The following is a 13,023-nucleotide window of genomic DNA, read 5'->3' as shown; positions in this document are numbered from 1 at the left end:
ACTATGGAACATGTAATCCAAACCCTAGTGGAAAATGTTGTTGTGCCCACGAGGGCCACGATCGATAGAAACTTATCTTAATTTGTCTTAGAATTTGCGATTTAAGAATGAATTATCTTGTTCTTCGTATTATGTTTAAAAGGTGACTTTTTCTAGTGTTCTTTCTCAATGTTTTTGGTAATAGATTCAGCGAGGAAGAAGTGTACAATTAATTTGCTTAAAGAGTTAGTTCCATTTACCATATTTCAAAAAAACATTGTTGGGAAATGACATTTTATAATGGAATGTTATTAATATAGTGATATAAGAGTTATTATTAGTTATTACCTTATTTCAAAATTTTGTCAAAAAAATCTGAACCTTTATAAAGAAAATTACAATATGTTGTAATTTATATTAATTGTGATATAAAAAAATTTAGTCATTACCATATTTCAAAAATCTTTCTAAAAATATGAATGTTTATAAAAGAAAGTGTACATATCACAATTAAGTGATATCATGTCATATTTTTCATTAAGCGATATCATTTTTGTTGGGAATGATCATGTGATGACGTATAAACAAATCACTTCCAAGAGTTAATTCCATTTTGTATGTGATTTTTGTAATCATGATGTTGCATTTGGTCTTGTATTAGAGCAACTACTGTAGATTGAGAACCAAGTTATTAGGCATTATTTATGGAATATGAAATATTTTGTAAATAAATGATAATTGTGTTAGTTATCAGATGATTAGGAAATTAGATCACTGGGAACTACTCTACTTTACATTGTTCTCTTGTACGATGTTTTTGAACAGAATATATCAAAAAGTATTTTTGCTTTGTTTAGTTGGAATTTAACTGGATTGTTTCATTCTTTAGTCTCACTTAGAAAAAATTGTATTTCTTATGAAATGAAAATTACTAAGACAGACAAACATATAATGCAAAAACCACTCATTCGCCCAACTAAACGTATTTTTTACAACATAGTTTAAACATAGATAGATAATACTAAACAATAGCATAAAATTTAAGTAATATAAAAAAAAAAACTTAATCTCAATGCAGAAGGAACAGCCCAGGAATCCGCATGCTTAAATCATGGCCCTCCGAAGAAGAAATGAGTCTTCCATTCTTCTGTATTAAAATCATGGAGGTTGTAACATTTTGGATTTGTTGTCATTCTCTTCATTTTTTGGATAGGCCGGAGACTATTGTTGTATTCAACAAATTCCAGGTTGCGGAAATAGCTGCTTTACCCAAAACCTTCATCGAATAAATGACATATCATTTGTGTTATCGTATGTCGGCTGAAACTCTGTGAGTTGATGATTTTGCCGCCCCATTCCTACGCTCTCGGCATGATCAGCTAGGGTTGTAATATTTCTTTCATGTTATTGGTCCATCCATTAAACTAAGCCATTCTATCATGTTATTGGTCATCAATGAGAGCATGAATATATTGAGAATGCTTAAAATTGAATATAGATATATGTTTTTGAACTATATAAGTTTGAGAAAAAAATAGAATATACATATAAAATTGTATATGTTTAAAGTTACAGTATTATTCCCCTTCAACGTTGGTATAGTAATGGTATTACTATGAAGCAGTTAACTTTAAATATCAGAAAAATAACATAATAAAATTTATGCTTTGTAGCTTAAATAAATGAGTTAAAATGATTGTGACAAATTTTTAAGCGCACCGTCCAAAGTTCTTATTTTTTACTTATTTTGCGTTTATGTTTAGTTTTATTTTTACTTATATTTTGCTTAGTTTGTTGATATGTTATGCTTAGTTTTGTTTTATAGATTGATCGCGTGTTGAAAACCAGTGATTCTACCTACATAATCATATTTTTGGGTGCAAGGTTGTGGGATGGTCTTTGATTCAACCTATGAGATCATTACTATTTGATTATATGTTTGTTCTTTTAAGACTTCGAATAGAGATGTCATTCATGGTATGTAGATAGCTCTATATTTATTTACCATTCATTCTATTAATTGTAGAACAAAAATGAATTATAAAATAATAAAAATCTGCATATAAATTAAAACTATGCATTAATTTTTTAATCTGCAGTGAAAGAAAAAAACGTGCTCAGAGAATACTGAAAACCAATGACAATAATGCATGTAAATTTGATTTTTTTTCCTATTAATTGTTCAAAATAGTTTTACTTAACTCATTTCATTCATTTTCAAACCAAACCAAATTCTCTCATAATAAGAGTTTTTATTTGTTCTAAAAAAATCTATAATATAATGATTGAGTTTTTGGTCTCTCCTCAGCGCGCCGCGTCAGCATTTTGTGGATCCCACTTTTAAAAAGTGTGAAAAAATGTCAAGTCCATGGTTCGAACCCGAGTTATTGAGATATAAACACCAACATTTATACCACTAAACTAAAGGATACTTTGTACATTGATGACCGAAACTAATATATATTTATGAATGTCGGAAACCCTTGCTTCTTCGGCTTTCTCTGTGGGCCGGACCTAGGGAAGGAAAATAATATAAATTGTTTTTAATTGATTTCCTGATTCTTTATTGAATAATATTATTTGCAGATTCTGTGATTCATGAGTTTATTCCCGCCGGACGTGCTAATCATTACATGTCATCTTTGAAAGCCGGTTCCATTGTGTAAGTCGATCGTTTTGAGGTTGATAAGCATGTACAAGATAGCTGATCATTCATTCCTCATTCGTTTCATCTCACCAACTATTATTGATGAAGTCATCACGGATGTTCCTAAGATCTATCTCCAGACATAATTAGATTGTTCGACAATTTCCAAGTGATTGTGAACACAAACCTAGAACTCCTAGGTATATTATCATATTGCATCTGAGTTTATATTATGTTTCGATATCATAACTGATATTTAAACTCGCAGATGTGGTTGGGCAAATCCGTTCTGTCCAGGGCTCTGACCTTACCAAAGAAACAACCCGAGTCTTTATCTGTCTCCTCATTGGTCCGTAAGAAACAATCAACACACAATTCCCTTTATATTATTATCTATATTGTGCTAACATCAATAATCAAAAATATTTCATACCCAAAATATGTGGTCGTCTATTTATCTCCCTTACTTATCAAACTAATTTTACACAAACCTTTATTTTACAGCTTAAAAGAAACCACAACATCCCAAACAATCAAAACACCAAAAACTAGAATTCCAAAAAAGACAAATCATTAATGATCACCTCTCTTTTTTGTCTAATCTTAGAAATAAACTTCAAAACAAATATACCAAATCAATCACCTCAACTAAAACTCAACGACACATACATCGAGTCAGCTAAACAAATACAAACTACACGGCCAACTATTTAACAATTTACAAACTTACTTTCGCAAAGAAGAAGACGAAGACGACAACCAAGATCAGTGAAATTGTCTAAACAAAAAAAACATAGTAAATTACGAACTCTGATAAATACAACTAACAATGATTTTTGTTTACATAGTACCCATCAAATAAAAGAGAAACAAACACAACCAAACCAGAAGATACAAGATAAAATCCCGACAGACACAAAGGCGGCAACAACATCTCCACCTGCTCACTCCTCTTGTCTTATAAAAACAGCTTACATGTCCAATATCAACAGGTCAATGTTATTGTCTTCTTATGAGAAATACATAAATTCGTTTAAAACTCATTAAGGCCCAAATACTCAGAACTGTTTCTCATTTTATAGTTATTTCTACAAGTCTTCATGTATTTGTTTTAAAGGTCCGGTAAGAGCAACAAATTTAAAAATAAAAAAGAAACATATAACAAACATAATTATTACTTAATACACAAAACTTACACAGCTAAACTGGAGAAAAAATATTCAGAAACAAAAGGTACTCTCAACAACTTTAATATAATTAATGTACTCTTAATAGTGCAAGAAACAAATTAAAAAGATAAACAAACAATAAGTCTCAGTGACACAGCAAATAACACCACGAACTATATTAATCACGTTATTAACACAGTTTAGTACTTCATAGTGGAGAACAATGCATACACAATTCATTATCACAACTCTAACCCTATAACAATAAAAAAAAACTTGAAAAAGAACTCAAAACGCAAAATTCACAACTACAATAATCCTAACAAATATTGAGATGAAACAAAAACTCTGTCCACAACTCCGCGCTTGCCCAGGAGCAATGCCCCTAGTATATTATAATACATGGATGCATTTTTAAAAAAAAATTATAACTTATATTTTTATTTTAGATATTTAACTTACATTAATTTTACTTTTTCAGCATGCGATCAGATACAATTCGGGAAATTTGTTTGATAAGTTAGATATACATTTGTTCTGTATAATATACTTTTATTTGCATTTATTCGGTTTGATTTGTATTATTTGTTTCATCTATATTTTTTTATCTGCGTCAACAATCCAATGCTTTGTATTGTTTTACTATTTGCATTGCTTTGATCTTGATTATAGACCATTGACAATTATTTTTCTACAAATTCAACAAAGAAAAAAAAAGTTTTGCTTTCAAGTAGTTTGTGTAATGCATTTTTTGTTTAAAAATCTTTAATTATTTTGAGATTGCTCTCTAGATACTACCTCGGTGTTTCGTGCACTCGTGATTGGTTAGAGCCATATCTAAAAGTAGAATGAACCTATTGATATTAGGTCACACAAAGGCACATTCCATTGAGGATCAAACCAGACCCCTATGTAAAAGTAGAATTAGGTCTTCAATTTTCTAATGTATGCAGTGGCGAATCCAAGAATTTTGTTTTGAGGGGTCAAAATATAATAAAAAGTTCGCATGGTGGATTCGATCCTGTTTTCTAAGGGTTCACTGGTATCCACTTCAACCAAATAAGCTGCTTTGGATTATTAACCACAGCTTACAAATTTCCCTTTTGACATATTTGTGGTGTCAAGTGATCCCTATAGCCAACGTTAGTCCGCCCCTGAATGTTTGTATTCTTTTATATAGATGTATAATTAATGTTACATCTTCGTCTTTAATTTGAAAATAATTTTGTTCTTGTATAGCAGGGGCCATAATACTAGGAAATTGTAAAGCTTAAGCGCTCTATTGAATCTTCACTCATTAGAAAAGTGAAGATAGATGTGGGATATGAATCACATGCCACAACACCACCATGAACATCTTGAATCTAGACAAGGGAAATGTTAAAGGTCCACCACATTGTCATCTCAGCCACCAACCCACATTTATCTAATGGGTTAATGGGATAAGACAACCATTAAGGAGTTTTCTTTACTTATCAAATGTGAAGAGATTGAATAAAAGAGAGAACAAAGAATTGCCAGATTTAAAATTAGTAGGAGTTATTGGTTGTTGTATTTTAATGGATTTAAAAATCCGAACTAACAGAGTTTGATCAAATTTTCCAACTTTCGCTCTAAATGTTTAGACTTCTCGCTTTATTTTATTCTCTCCTCGCCGATTTCTTTGCAAAAATGCTCGTTTTACGTGGCTTAGATTTTTCTCTTGGAAGCTCATTGATTCCAAGTTTGTTAGCTGCTGATTACGATTTTCTTTAGTAGTTTTTGGCAATAAAAATCAAAAGAAAGGAAAAAAGCAAATAGAAGGTGAAATTTCTATTTATCATCATCACCTTTTTACATAGTCTACAAACTTGAACCATTTACCTATTTTCCCATAAACATGATAAGAATTAGAAGAAACAAAGAATACTCCGATCATAATACCTTCCTAATCATTTACACAGAAGCTATATTATATGCGTCTATATAACAATAAATAATTAACAACAAACAAATATTGAATAAATACATTTTACACACAGACGCAGAAACCAACTATATAAACATTGATACTCACTCATTCATCAATCACTGTGAAGAAGCAACGAGAAGAGCAGAGCCAATGCTAGAACCATCTTCCATGGCTTTAACGACCACGTACTGACTCACTTCTTCTCCTAAAATCTCGACCAGAGCTTCTTCCATGTATTCTCTAAACATGGTGTAGTTCATGTACAAACCTCCTTCTACTGCAACCACTGTTCTTCTCTGCATTTGGGTCTCGCTTCTGCTTCTCCCGCTTGTGATTCCTCCGCTTCCATCTCTGCCTATCTTCTTCAAGATCCCTGCTATCCCCGCTGCCGCTAGCCTCCCCGCTCTTCGTGTCACCACGTCGCATACTTTCACCACTAGTTTTCTCACCTTCAATGGTACTTCTGACACCTGTTTGTTCATTTTACATTGCAAGTTAAGCTTCCTCAGGTTCCATAACAAGTTCAATGATAGTGAGATTACCCCCAAGTCTTTCAAGATTCTTGCTACTTCCTGCAACTCAGGTGTGTCATCTTCATGCATGGCAGAGACTAGATTTGTTCTGAGAGATTGAAGTAGATACAGTTACAATCAACTAACGCATTGCTAGTTAGATAGTTGGAAGATACATGATGTGAGATCAAGCATCAAATTATTAGACAACAATTCAAAACTCTAGCAAGAGAAATGTACCTTAGAACGTAAGGCTCAGATAACAAAGAAGAGGAAGGTCCAAAGATATCAGATTCTTGTGACATGCGAAGAATAACTCTTCGAACAATGTCTCCCAGATACATTCCTGCTATCATCTTCTCAAATCCCTACATAAGAAAGATCTTAATCATCTAGTACTAACTCATGATGCAATACCAGATAGAAGAACAAAGGAAGTTAAATATAGATTACCATATCATTTGAATTTGAACTCTCTGCATCCAAGTCAATGTCATATGAAGTCCTTGGCAGGTGTGAGGACCAAAAATTTCCCCATTCCATATTAACTACCTAAAACATAATAATGAATAAATCTTTACATTCATTTCTCTGGGATTTAAAGCATGATAACATGAAATGATTTCTAGTACCATGCTTCCAGAAGTTGTAAGCAGACCCTGAGACTTGATTATGGCATCAGTTCGTTCCAAGTAACATGCATTACTACCTGTTCCAAATACAACCGCAACAACTGTATCTGGGTCATGATAGTATCCAAGTGACAAGGCTCCGACAGTATCATTCACCTGCTCAAAAAAGAAGAAAACTCCATTTAAAACTAAGAATCGTTTCATGATATTTTTCTATAAGTTCAGCTAAGGCGTCAAAATGTTGTGACAAAGCACTTACAAGAGCTGCAACATGCATATCAAGGCCTCTTGTGTTCAGCGCTACTTGTAGACATTCAGCTATGTCTCTCCCAACCTATAACAATAAGGATTTGCATGTTAACAAATAAAATTTAACTGTTGACTCTGAAAAATGTTAAACTCCCACAATATATCAAGAGATCGATTACAGTGTCACAATATAATAACACAACTAATGGTTAAGGTCAAGGTCATCCACTCATGTTAAACCAAGAGTTATTTTAGGAAATCATATAACATGTTCATCAAGTTAGTGCTAATGACTAAGAGGCAATATCTAAAAACCAAGCCATGGGTTGCAGAGAATCTAAGAAGTGATGTAAGTATCATTTCACTAACCATTTCACTAATCTCAAAACCTTTGGTCCATTTGATTAGAACTCCTGAAGATATAGAACTATGCTTGACAGGGAACGAAAACGTAAATGCAAGTTCCCTTTTAACACCTTGTGAACTAGACCCGTCTCCTTCTTTTTCGATGAATCTTTCCAAGGAAAAGGCGAGAAAGTTAAAAAGAACCTGCAATCATGTGAACAGAAAAAAAAAAACAGATACTAGATTAAGCAATTTGCATTATATAAAACAAGCAAGGACTGGTGAGAATAAAAAGAAATAAAGAGTCACCTCGCTGGTGCTATTCATCAAATGTGAAGGTATGGGATGTCGTTCAACATCTTGAACATCTAGATACGACCTTTCGCCACCCAGATGGACCCTTAAAATCCTAAAATAAGTGCCTCCAAGGTGAAGTGCATAATAAGTTCCTTTCTCCGTCCTGAAATAAAAGCAGTCAGTGCATATCGTACACACAAATGCTACGTTTGATGTAGTAAATATAGGAATCTAACTAAGTATAAACCAAACACTTTGAAATACATCTCACTAAGTACACTTAGTTACATAATCAGATTCAGATAAGATAAATTGTGGAAGATTAGTAAAAAAAATTGGTTAGGAACATTAAAAAGAGCCGCATGCAACAATATAAGGGAGAATCAAATGGCTACAATATGAAGAAGCTAGTACATTTTTTTTTCCTTGAACAGTAGCAATCTAGTGGATAGGAACAAGATACCAAAGTAAAGGTAAGAGATAAAAAAGGAGAACTCCTTCAAGATTTTATAGTAAATGTAAACTTCACATACAAAAATACAAAGAGAACAGAATCAAAGTATCTGTGCTTCCTAAAAATGGTACCCACCGACACTTGTTTAATTCTTTGGCTCCAACTTAAGCTCAAAGGCGAGACCCTTTAGAGCCACCAGGACAAAGAATGAGCTCATTATTCAGATTCTAGAGCAAGACATTGAACTTTAAGAATCAATCAAGCAACAAAGCAATCGACTTCACATAAATCTACCAAATGTAAGGGACATGGATCATGATGCACTATAGAGAAAAAAAGTAAACAAGATATCATCTTCACACACTACTCTGTCAGTGTTAATAGAAATGTTACCCTTTGGGCAACTCATGGACGAAGGTGAGGAGCATTTTAAGCTTGGAGCCACCTTCAGAAGCCAATCCAGCGTGCATCTCCACGGCCATGGCATCCACCACTTGCCTCAACCTCCCCACCGGAGTATCACAACCCTCCTCCAACTCCTTCAAAATCTCCACCACACTCCTCCACTTCCTCCGACTCTTTACTCTCCTCCTCACCATCACCGCCGCCACGGAACAAGCGGCAACAACCGCAGCCGCCGCAAACGCAACCGCGACCTTCCCCATCACAACACCAACCTAACAAATTACCTTCTTTTTTCTTCTTCTCCTTTGTCTTAAACCCTAAGAGGACACCTACTTACTCAAATAAAGAGTTTGAGGAGTGACAACCGCCCATCAGACAAAACAAAACGACTCCGTTTCAACATCATCAACGACTTTTTAATGTTTTTGTCTCTCTCGAAACTTCTATTACCGCCTTTTCTCGCTCAGCTGTTACACCTCTACACCGTTAAACTAACTGTCACGATTTCGACCGTGGTTTCACCCCGGCGATTTCGAACTCGAGTTTTCTTTCCAGTACTGTCGATAAATATAGAGAGAGAGAGAGAGAGAGAGATTTATGGAAAAGGCAGAGGAGAGAGAAAAGGGGCTGCAAAGCGAATTGATGAATCTATATATACAGACACAAATATATACATGTGTATAAAAATATATTCGCGTAATTACATATTACCTTCTCGTCTTCTTGGATGTCGACTCCACGGTTTCGTTTTCTTTTTGGGAAATTAGAGCATCCCCGTTAGTGTTGGGGTTCTTAGGAATTTTTTAATATATTTATAGTGGGGTTATGAATAGTGATGAACATGTATCTATTTTGCTTTTTCATTGGTGAACCTAAAGATGAGGTTTTTAGGAATTTAAAAAAATATTTTTAATATTTTTTTAAAAAATTTATTCAATACAATGAGAATTCATGAACATACAAATATTATTCATCTAGATTACCAAACTTTTATCATATATTTTCAGCTAAATCAGCTTTCAAACGATCATGTATCTGTTGATCTCGAATTTGATTGCGAATGGGAAGCATATTACTGATATAGGATGGGGTGTCTGTAGAGTACTAGAAATCAACCTGGGAACTTCTGCTTGACTCTCCAGCTACGAAGTCAGATATATCATACAGAGTGTATCTGTGTCGTTAGTTCTCTACTATCATATTGTGCAGTATGACAGAAGTTCTCATAATCCTTCCTATTTTTTCCTTGTCCCATAGTCGAGCTAAGTTTTTAACTATTGCAAACCTCGATTGCAATACTCCAAAAACACGTTCTACATCTTTTCTGACGGATTCTTGACGTTCAGCAAACAGCTCTGCTTTAGGACCTTAAGGAAGTGGGATGGATTGGATAAATGTTGACCATTTCGGATAGATTCCGTCGGTAAGGTAGTACGGGATAAGATAATTGTGGCCGTTGACCTTGAATTTAATGTTAGGAGCTCGACCTTGTAAAATGTCATCAAAAACTGGTAACCGATCAAGAACATTAATATCGTTGAGGGTACCTGGTAATTCGAAAAATGCGTGTCATATCCAAAGATCATGTGATGCCACAGCCTCTAAGACAATTGTCGGCTTTGCTGAACCACGCGTGTACTGCCCTCTCCAAGCCGTTGGGCAGTTTTTCCACTCTCAATGCATACAGTCGATGCTACCTATCATCCCTGGAAACCCGCGTACCTCTCCAACATCGAGTAATCGTTGAAGATCTTCCGGTGTAGGTCTCCTTAGATACTCATCTCCAAACAATTGTATTATCCCATTAGTGAAATTTTCCAAACATAAAAGTGCAGTACTCTCACCAAGTCGGAGATATTCGTCATACGTATCTCCCGATTGACCATATGCCAGCATACGTATAGCTGCTGTACACTTTTGAAGTGCAGATAGCCCGTACCTTCCGTGAGCATTTCTTCGTTGCTTAAAGTATGGAACATCATTACTTAGGCGATCGACAATGCGAAGGAACAACGGCTTATTCATTCGAAAACGCCGCCTAAAAATTTGCGTTGGGTATGTAGGATTTTCCCTGAAATAGTCGTACCAAAGTATATTGTGACCTTGTTCCCGATCTCTTTCGATATAAGCTCGTCTGTTCGGCTTGTTGGCTTGAACATCAACTATTGAGTCGAAGGTGGAATCAATTTCCTGGTCGAACATTTCGTCGAAAGCTTCGTTTAACATTTCATCTACGCCACTAGACGATGAGGAAGACATCGTTTTTTTTTTGGAAATTTGGTTAAGTGGTTTTGAAATAAAGGCAGAGGTTTGGAAATTTGGTTAACTGGTTTGGAAAAAGTTTTAAAAGAAGAAGTTGACTGGTTTTGAAGTTGGAAATAAAGGTAGAGATAGACAATTTTAAAAAGAAGTTGAGAGACAATTCGTTTTAGTGCTTTGAAGAAGTAGAGAGACACTTTTAAGAAGTTGAGTTTGTTTTTCATTTGAGAAATAAAGAGAGACATAGTTTATATAGATAGAGTGCATCAGTACAAGTTTTTAAAAAAGAAGAAGTCGACATAGTTTTACATAACCCGTGATTGAAAATAGAAGTGTAGATACAAAATTCTACACTTTTCCGTGAAACAAACAGACAGAAACAGAGAGAAAGAAGTTGCCGTGAACCCGTGACCTGGAAATCCAAAACAGAAGAGCGCAGTATACCTGTGACCTGCAAGACAAAACAAGGAAGAAAACATTTTATATCATAATCGTGAAAAGCAAACTAAACAGAACACAAGCAACTAAACTAAACAAGCAACTAAACATGATCGTAAAGGTAGCAAGCAACTGACCAAATTCTCTACAAAATTGTCTACTGAACAAGCAAATAAACAGATAAATCATAACAGATAAAGCAAACAATTTGTCTACCAAACTGACCAGATCATAGCATTTCAGAAACGAGTTTGTTCTTCAGAGACACTTATATAACAGAGAGTGTATCTTTTCGGGCAAGGAGACGATCAAGAAGTTTCTGTTTGCCTATGTTCTCTTTCACAACAAGCATGTTGTGTAGTTGATCAAAAGCTGCTTCTTTCCCATGCTTCTTGCGTTTGGCTGCTTTGCAAGCCTTAACACCAGGAGGCCTAACCTCTTCCTCGTCAGGCACCATCCCCGCAGCTTCCTTCCTTTTGTCCTTTACACCATCTCTGGACAGACAGTTTGATCTCCATTTCTGATCAAACCTAAGTTCCCTCCACGCATGTTCAAGGCTGAACTTGGCCTGATAGTCATTTAAGAAGATGTCATGGGCAGCCTTCATGACATCATTCTCATTTTGGCCACTAGCTTGCTCCTTCAAAGCGGCCTCATAGCTTCCCACAAACTTGCACACCTGCTCATTCAGTCTTCCCCACCTCTGCTTACATTGACTCCACTCTCTAGGAGCTACGCCACTGAGCTGAGGGCTTGAATTGAAATACTCCTCTATTCTCTTCCAAAACGCTCCAGCCTTCTGCTCATTACTCACTATGGGATCCTTGCTGGTGTTCAACCAAACACTGATGAGCAGAATGTCTTCTTTTGGTGTCCACTTTCTCCTTTCCACCGGTTTAAGATCTTCAGATCTCTGGCTACTAAACCTAGGAAACTCAGAAGACTCTACGTCTATTGGTTGCCAGCTCTGGGAAGTTAATAGGTTAACAAACCCGGGAGAGTTTAGGGAAAAATGATCTATTTTGGTTTTGGTCTGTGTTTTAAAGTAGGTTTGTGTTTTCAGAAGTGGATTTGCTATGTTTTTAAACTAGTTTTTAAGTTGACAGGAGAGAACAATTAAACAAACTCTAACTACCAAACATTCATTATAGTTAAGTACACAACAACTAGTTCACAGAAAGCATTCATTACACATCAAATCAGTTGAAAAACGCGAACATTCATCACAGCAACCAACCAACACGGAATTAATGATAGTTATTTAACAGAAATTAAGTTCTAGTTCAGTCTAAGTTAAAACTAGTTCTACTTCAGTTTAGTTTCGTCTAGCTTTTAAAAAATTTTAGTTCTAGTTCTACTTCAGTTTAGATTCGTCTAGCTTTTAAAAAAAATTAGTTCTAGTTCTAGTTCAGTCTAGTTTCATCTAGCTTTTTAAAAATTTAAGTTCTAGTTCAGTCACAGCAACCACCGAACACATAACAACCAAATTTAAGTTCTAGTTAAGTTATAGTTCTTACCTTTGGTTTTTATTCGAAGCAGACCTTCTCCAAGTCAGCGACCTGCACAGTGAGGTTATCAACCTGCCCACTGAGGATTGTGACATGTTCCTAGACATGAAAACATCAATGAAACTGTTAGTGACTTAATATGCAAATAGACACAACAATGAAACTATACAAAATATTT

The 13,023-nt window shown here is 34.9% G+C and overlaps 1 protein-coding gene across 1 annotated transcript; it reads right to left on the bottom strand.

The window, feature by feature from the left end:
• Positions 1–5,691: 5,691 nt before the first annotated feature.
• LOC106406721 (hexokinase-3) lies at positions 5,692–9,414 on the bottom strand. Its single transcript, XM_013847445.3, has 10 exons — positions 9,352–9,414; positions 8,629–9,197; positions 7,794–7,944; positions 7,509–7,688; positions 7,150–7,224; positions 6,891–7,046; positions 6,712–6,810; positions 6,499–6,626; positions 6,289–6,367; positions 5,692–6,216 (listed from the first exon to the last, which is right to left on the bottom strand). Exons 2-10 carry the CDS (start codon positions 8,898–8,900, stop codon positions 5,863–5,865), a joined length of 1,494 nt encoding a protein of 497 aa, XP_013702899.1. The 5' UTR covers positions 8,901–9,197; positions 9,352–9,414; the 3' UTR covers positions 5,692–5,862.
• Positions 9,415–13,023: the final 3,609 nt, after the last annotated feature.

Source organism: Brassica napus, chromosome C6, assembly GCF_020379485.1.
Source record: "Brassica napus cultivar Da-Ae chromosome C6, Da-Ae, whole genome shotgun sequence".
NCBI classification, from domain to species: Eukaryota; Viridiplantae; Streptophyta; class Magnoliopsida; order Brassicales; family Brassicaceae; genus Brassica; species Brassica napus.
Note: the sequence above shows the minus strand (reverse complement) of the source record. Positions and strands in the feature narration are given on the sequence as shown.

Bases quoted from the DNA above. Each gene is read 5' to 3' on its own strand.
- LOC106406721 (XM_013847445.3), bottom strand. From the start codon at position 8,900: ATGGGGAAGGTCGCGGTTGCGTTTGCGGCGGCTGCGGTTGTTGCCGCT. The intron at 6,368-6,498 runs GTACATTTCTCT...TCAATCTCTCAG, and splicing joins TCTGAGCCTTACGTTCTAAG to AACAAATCTAGTCTCTGCCA. The intron at 6,217-6,288 runs GTAATCTCACTA...ATGAACAAACAG, and splicing joins GAATCTTGAAAGACTTGGGG to GTGTCAGAAGTACCATTGAA.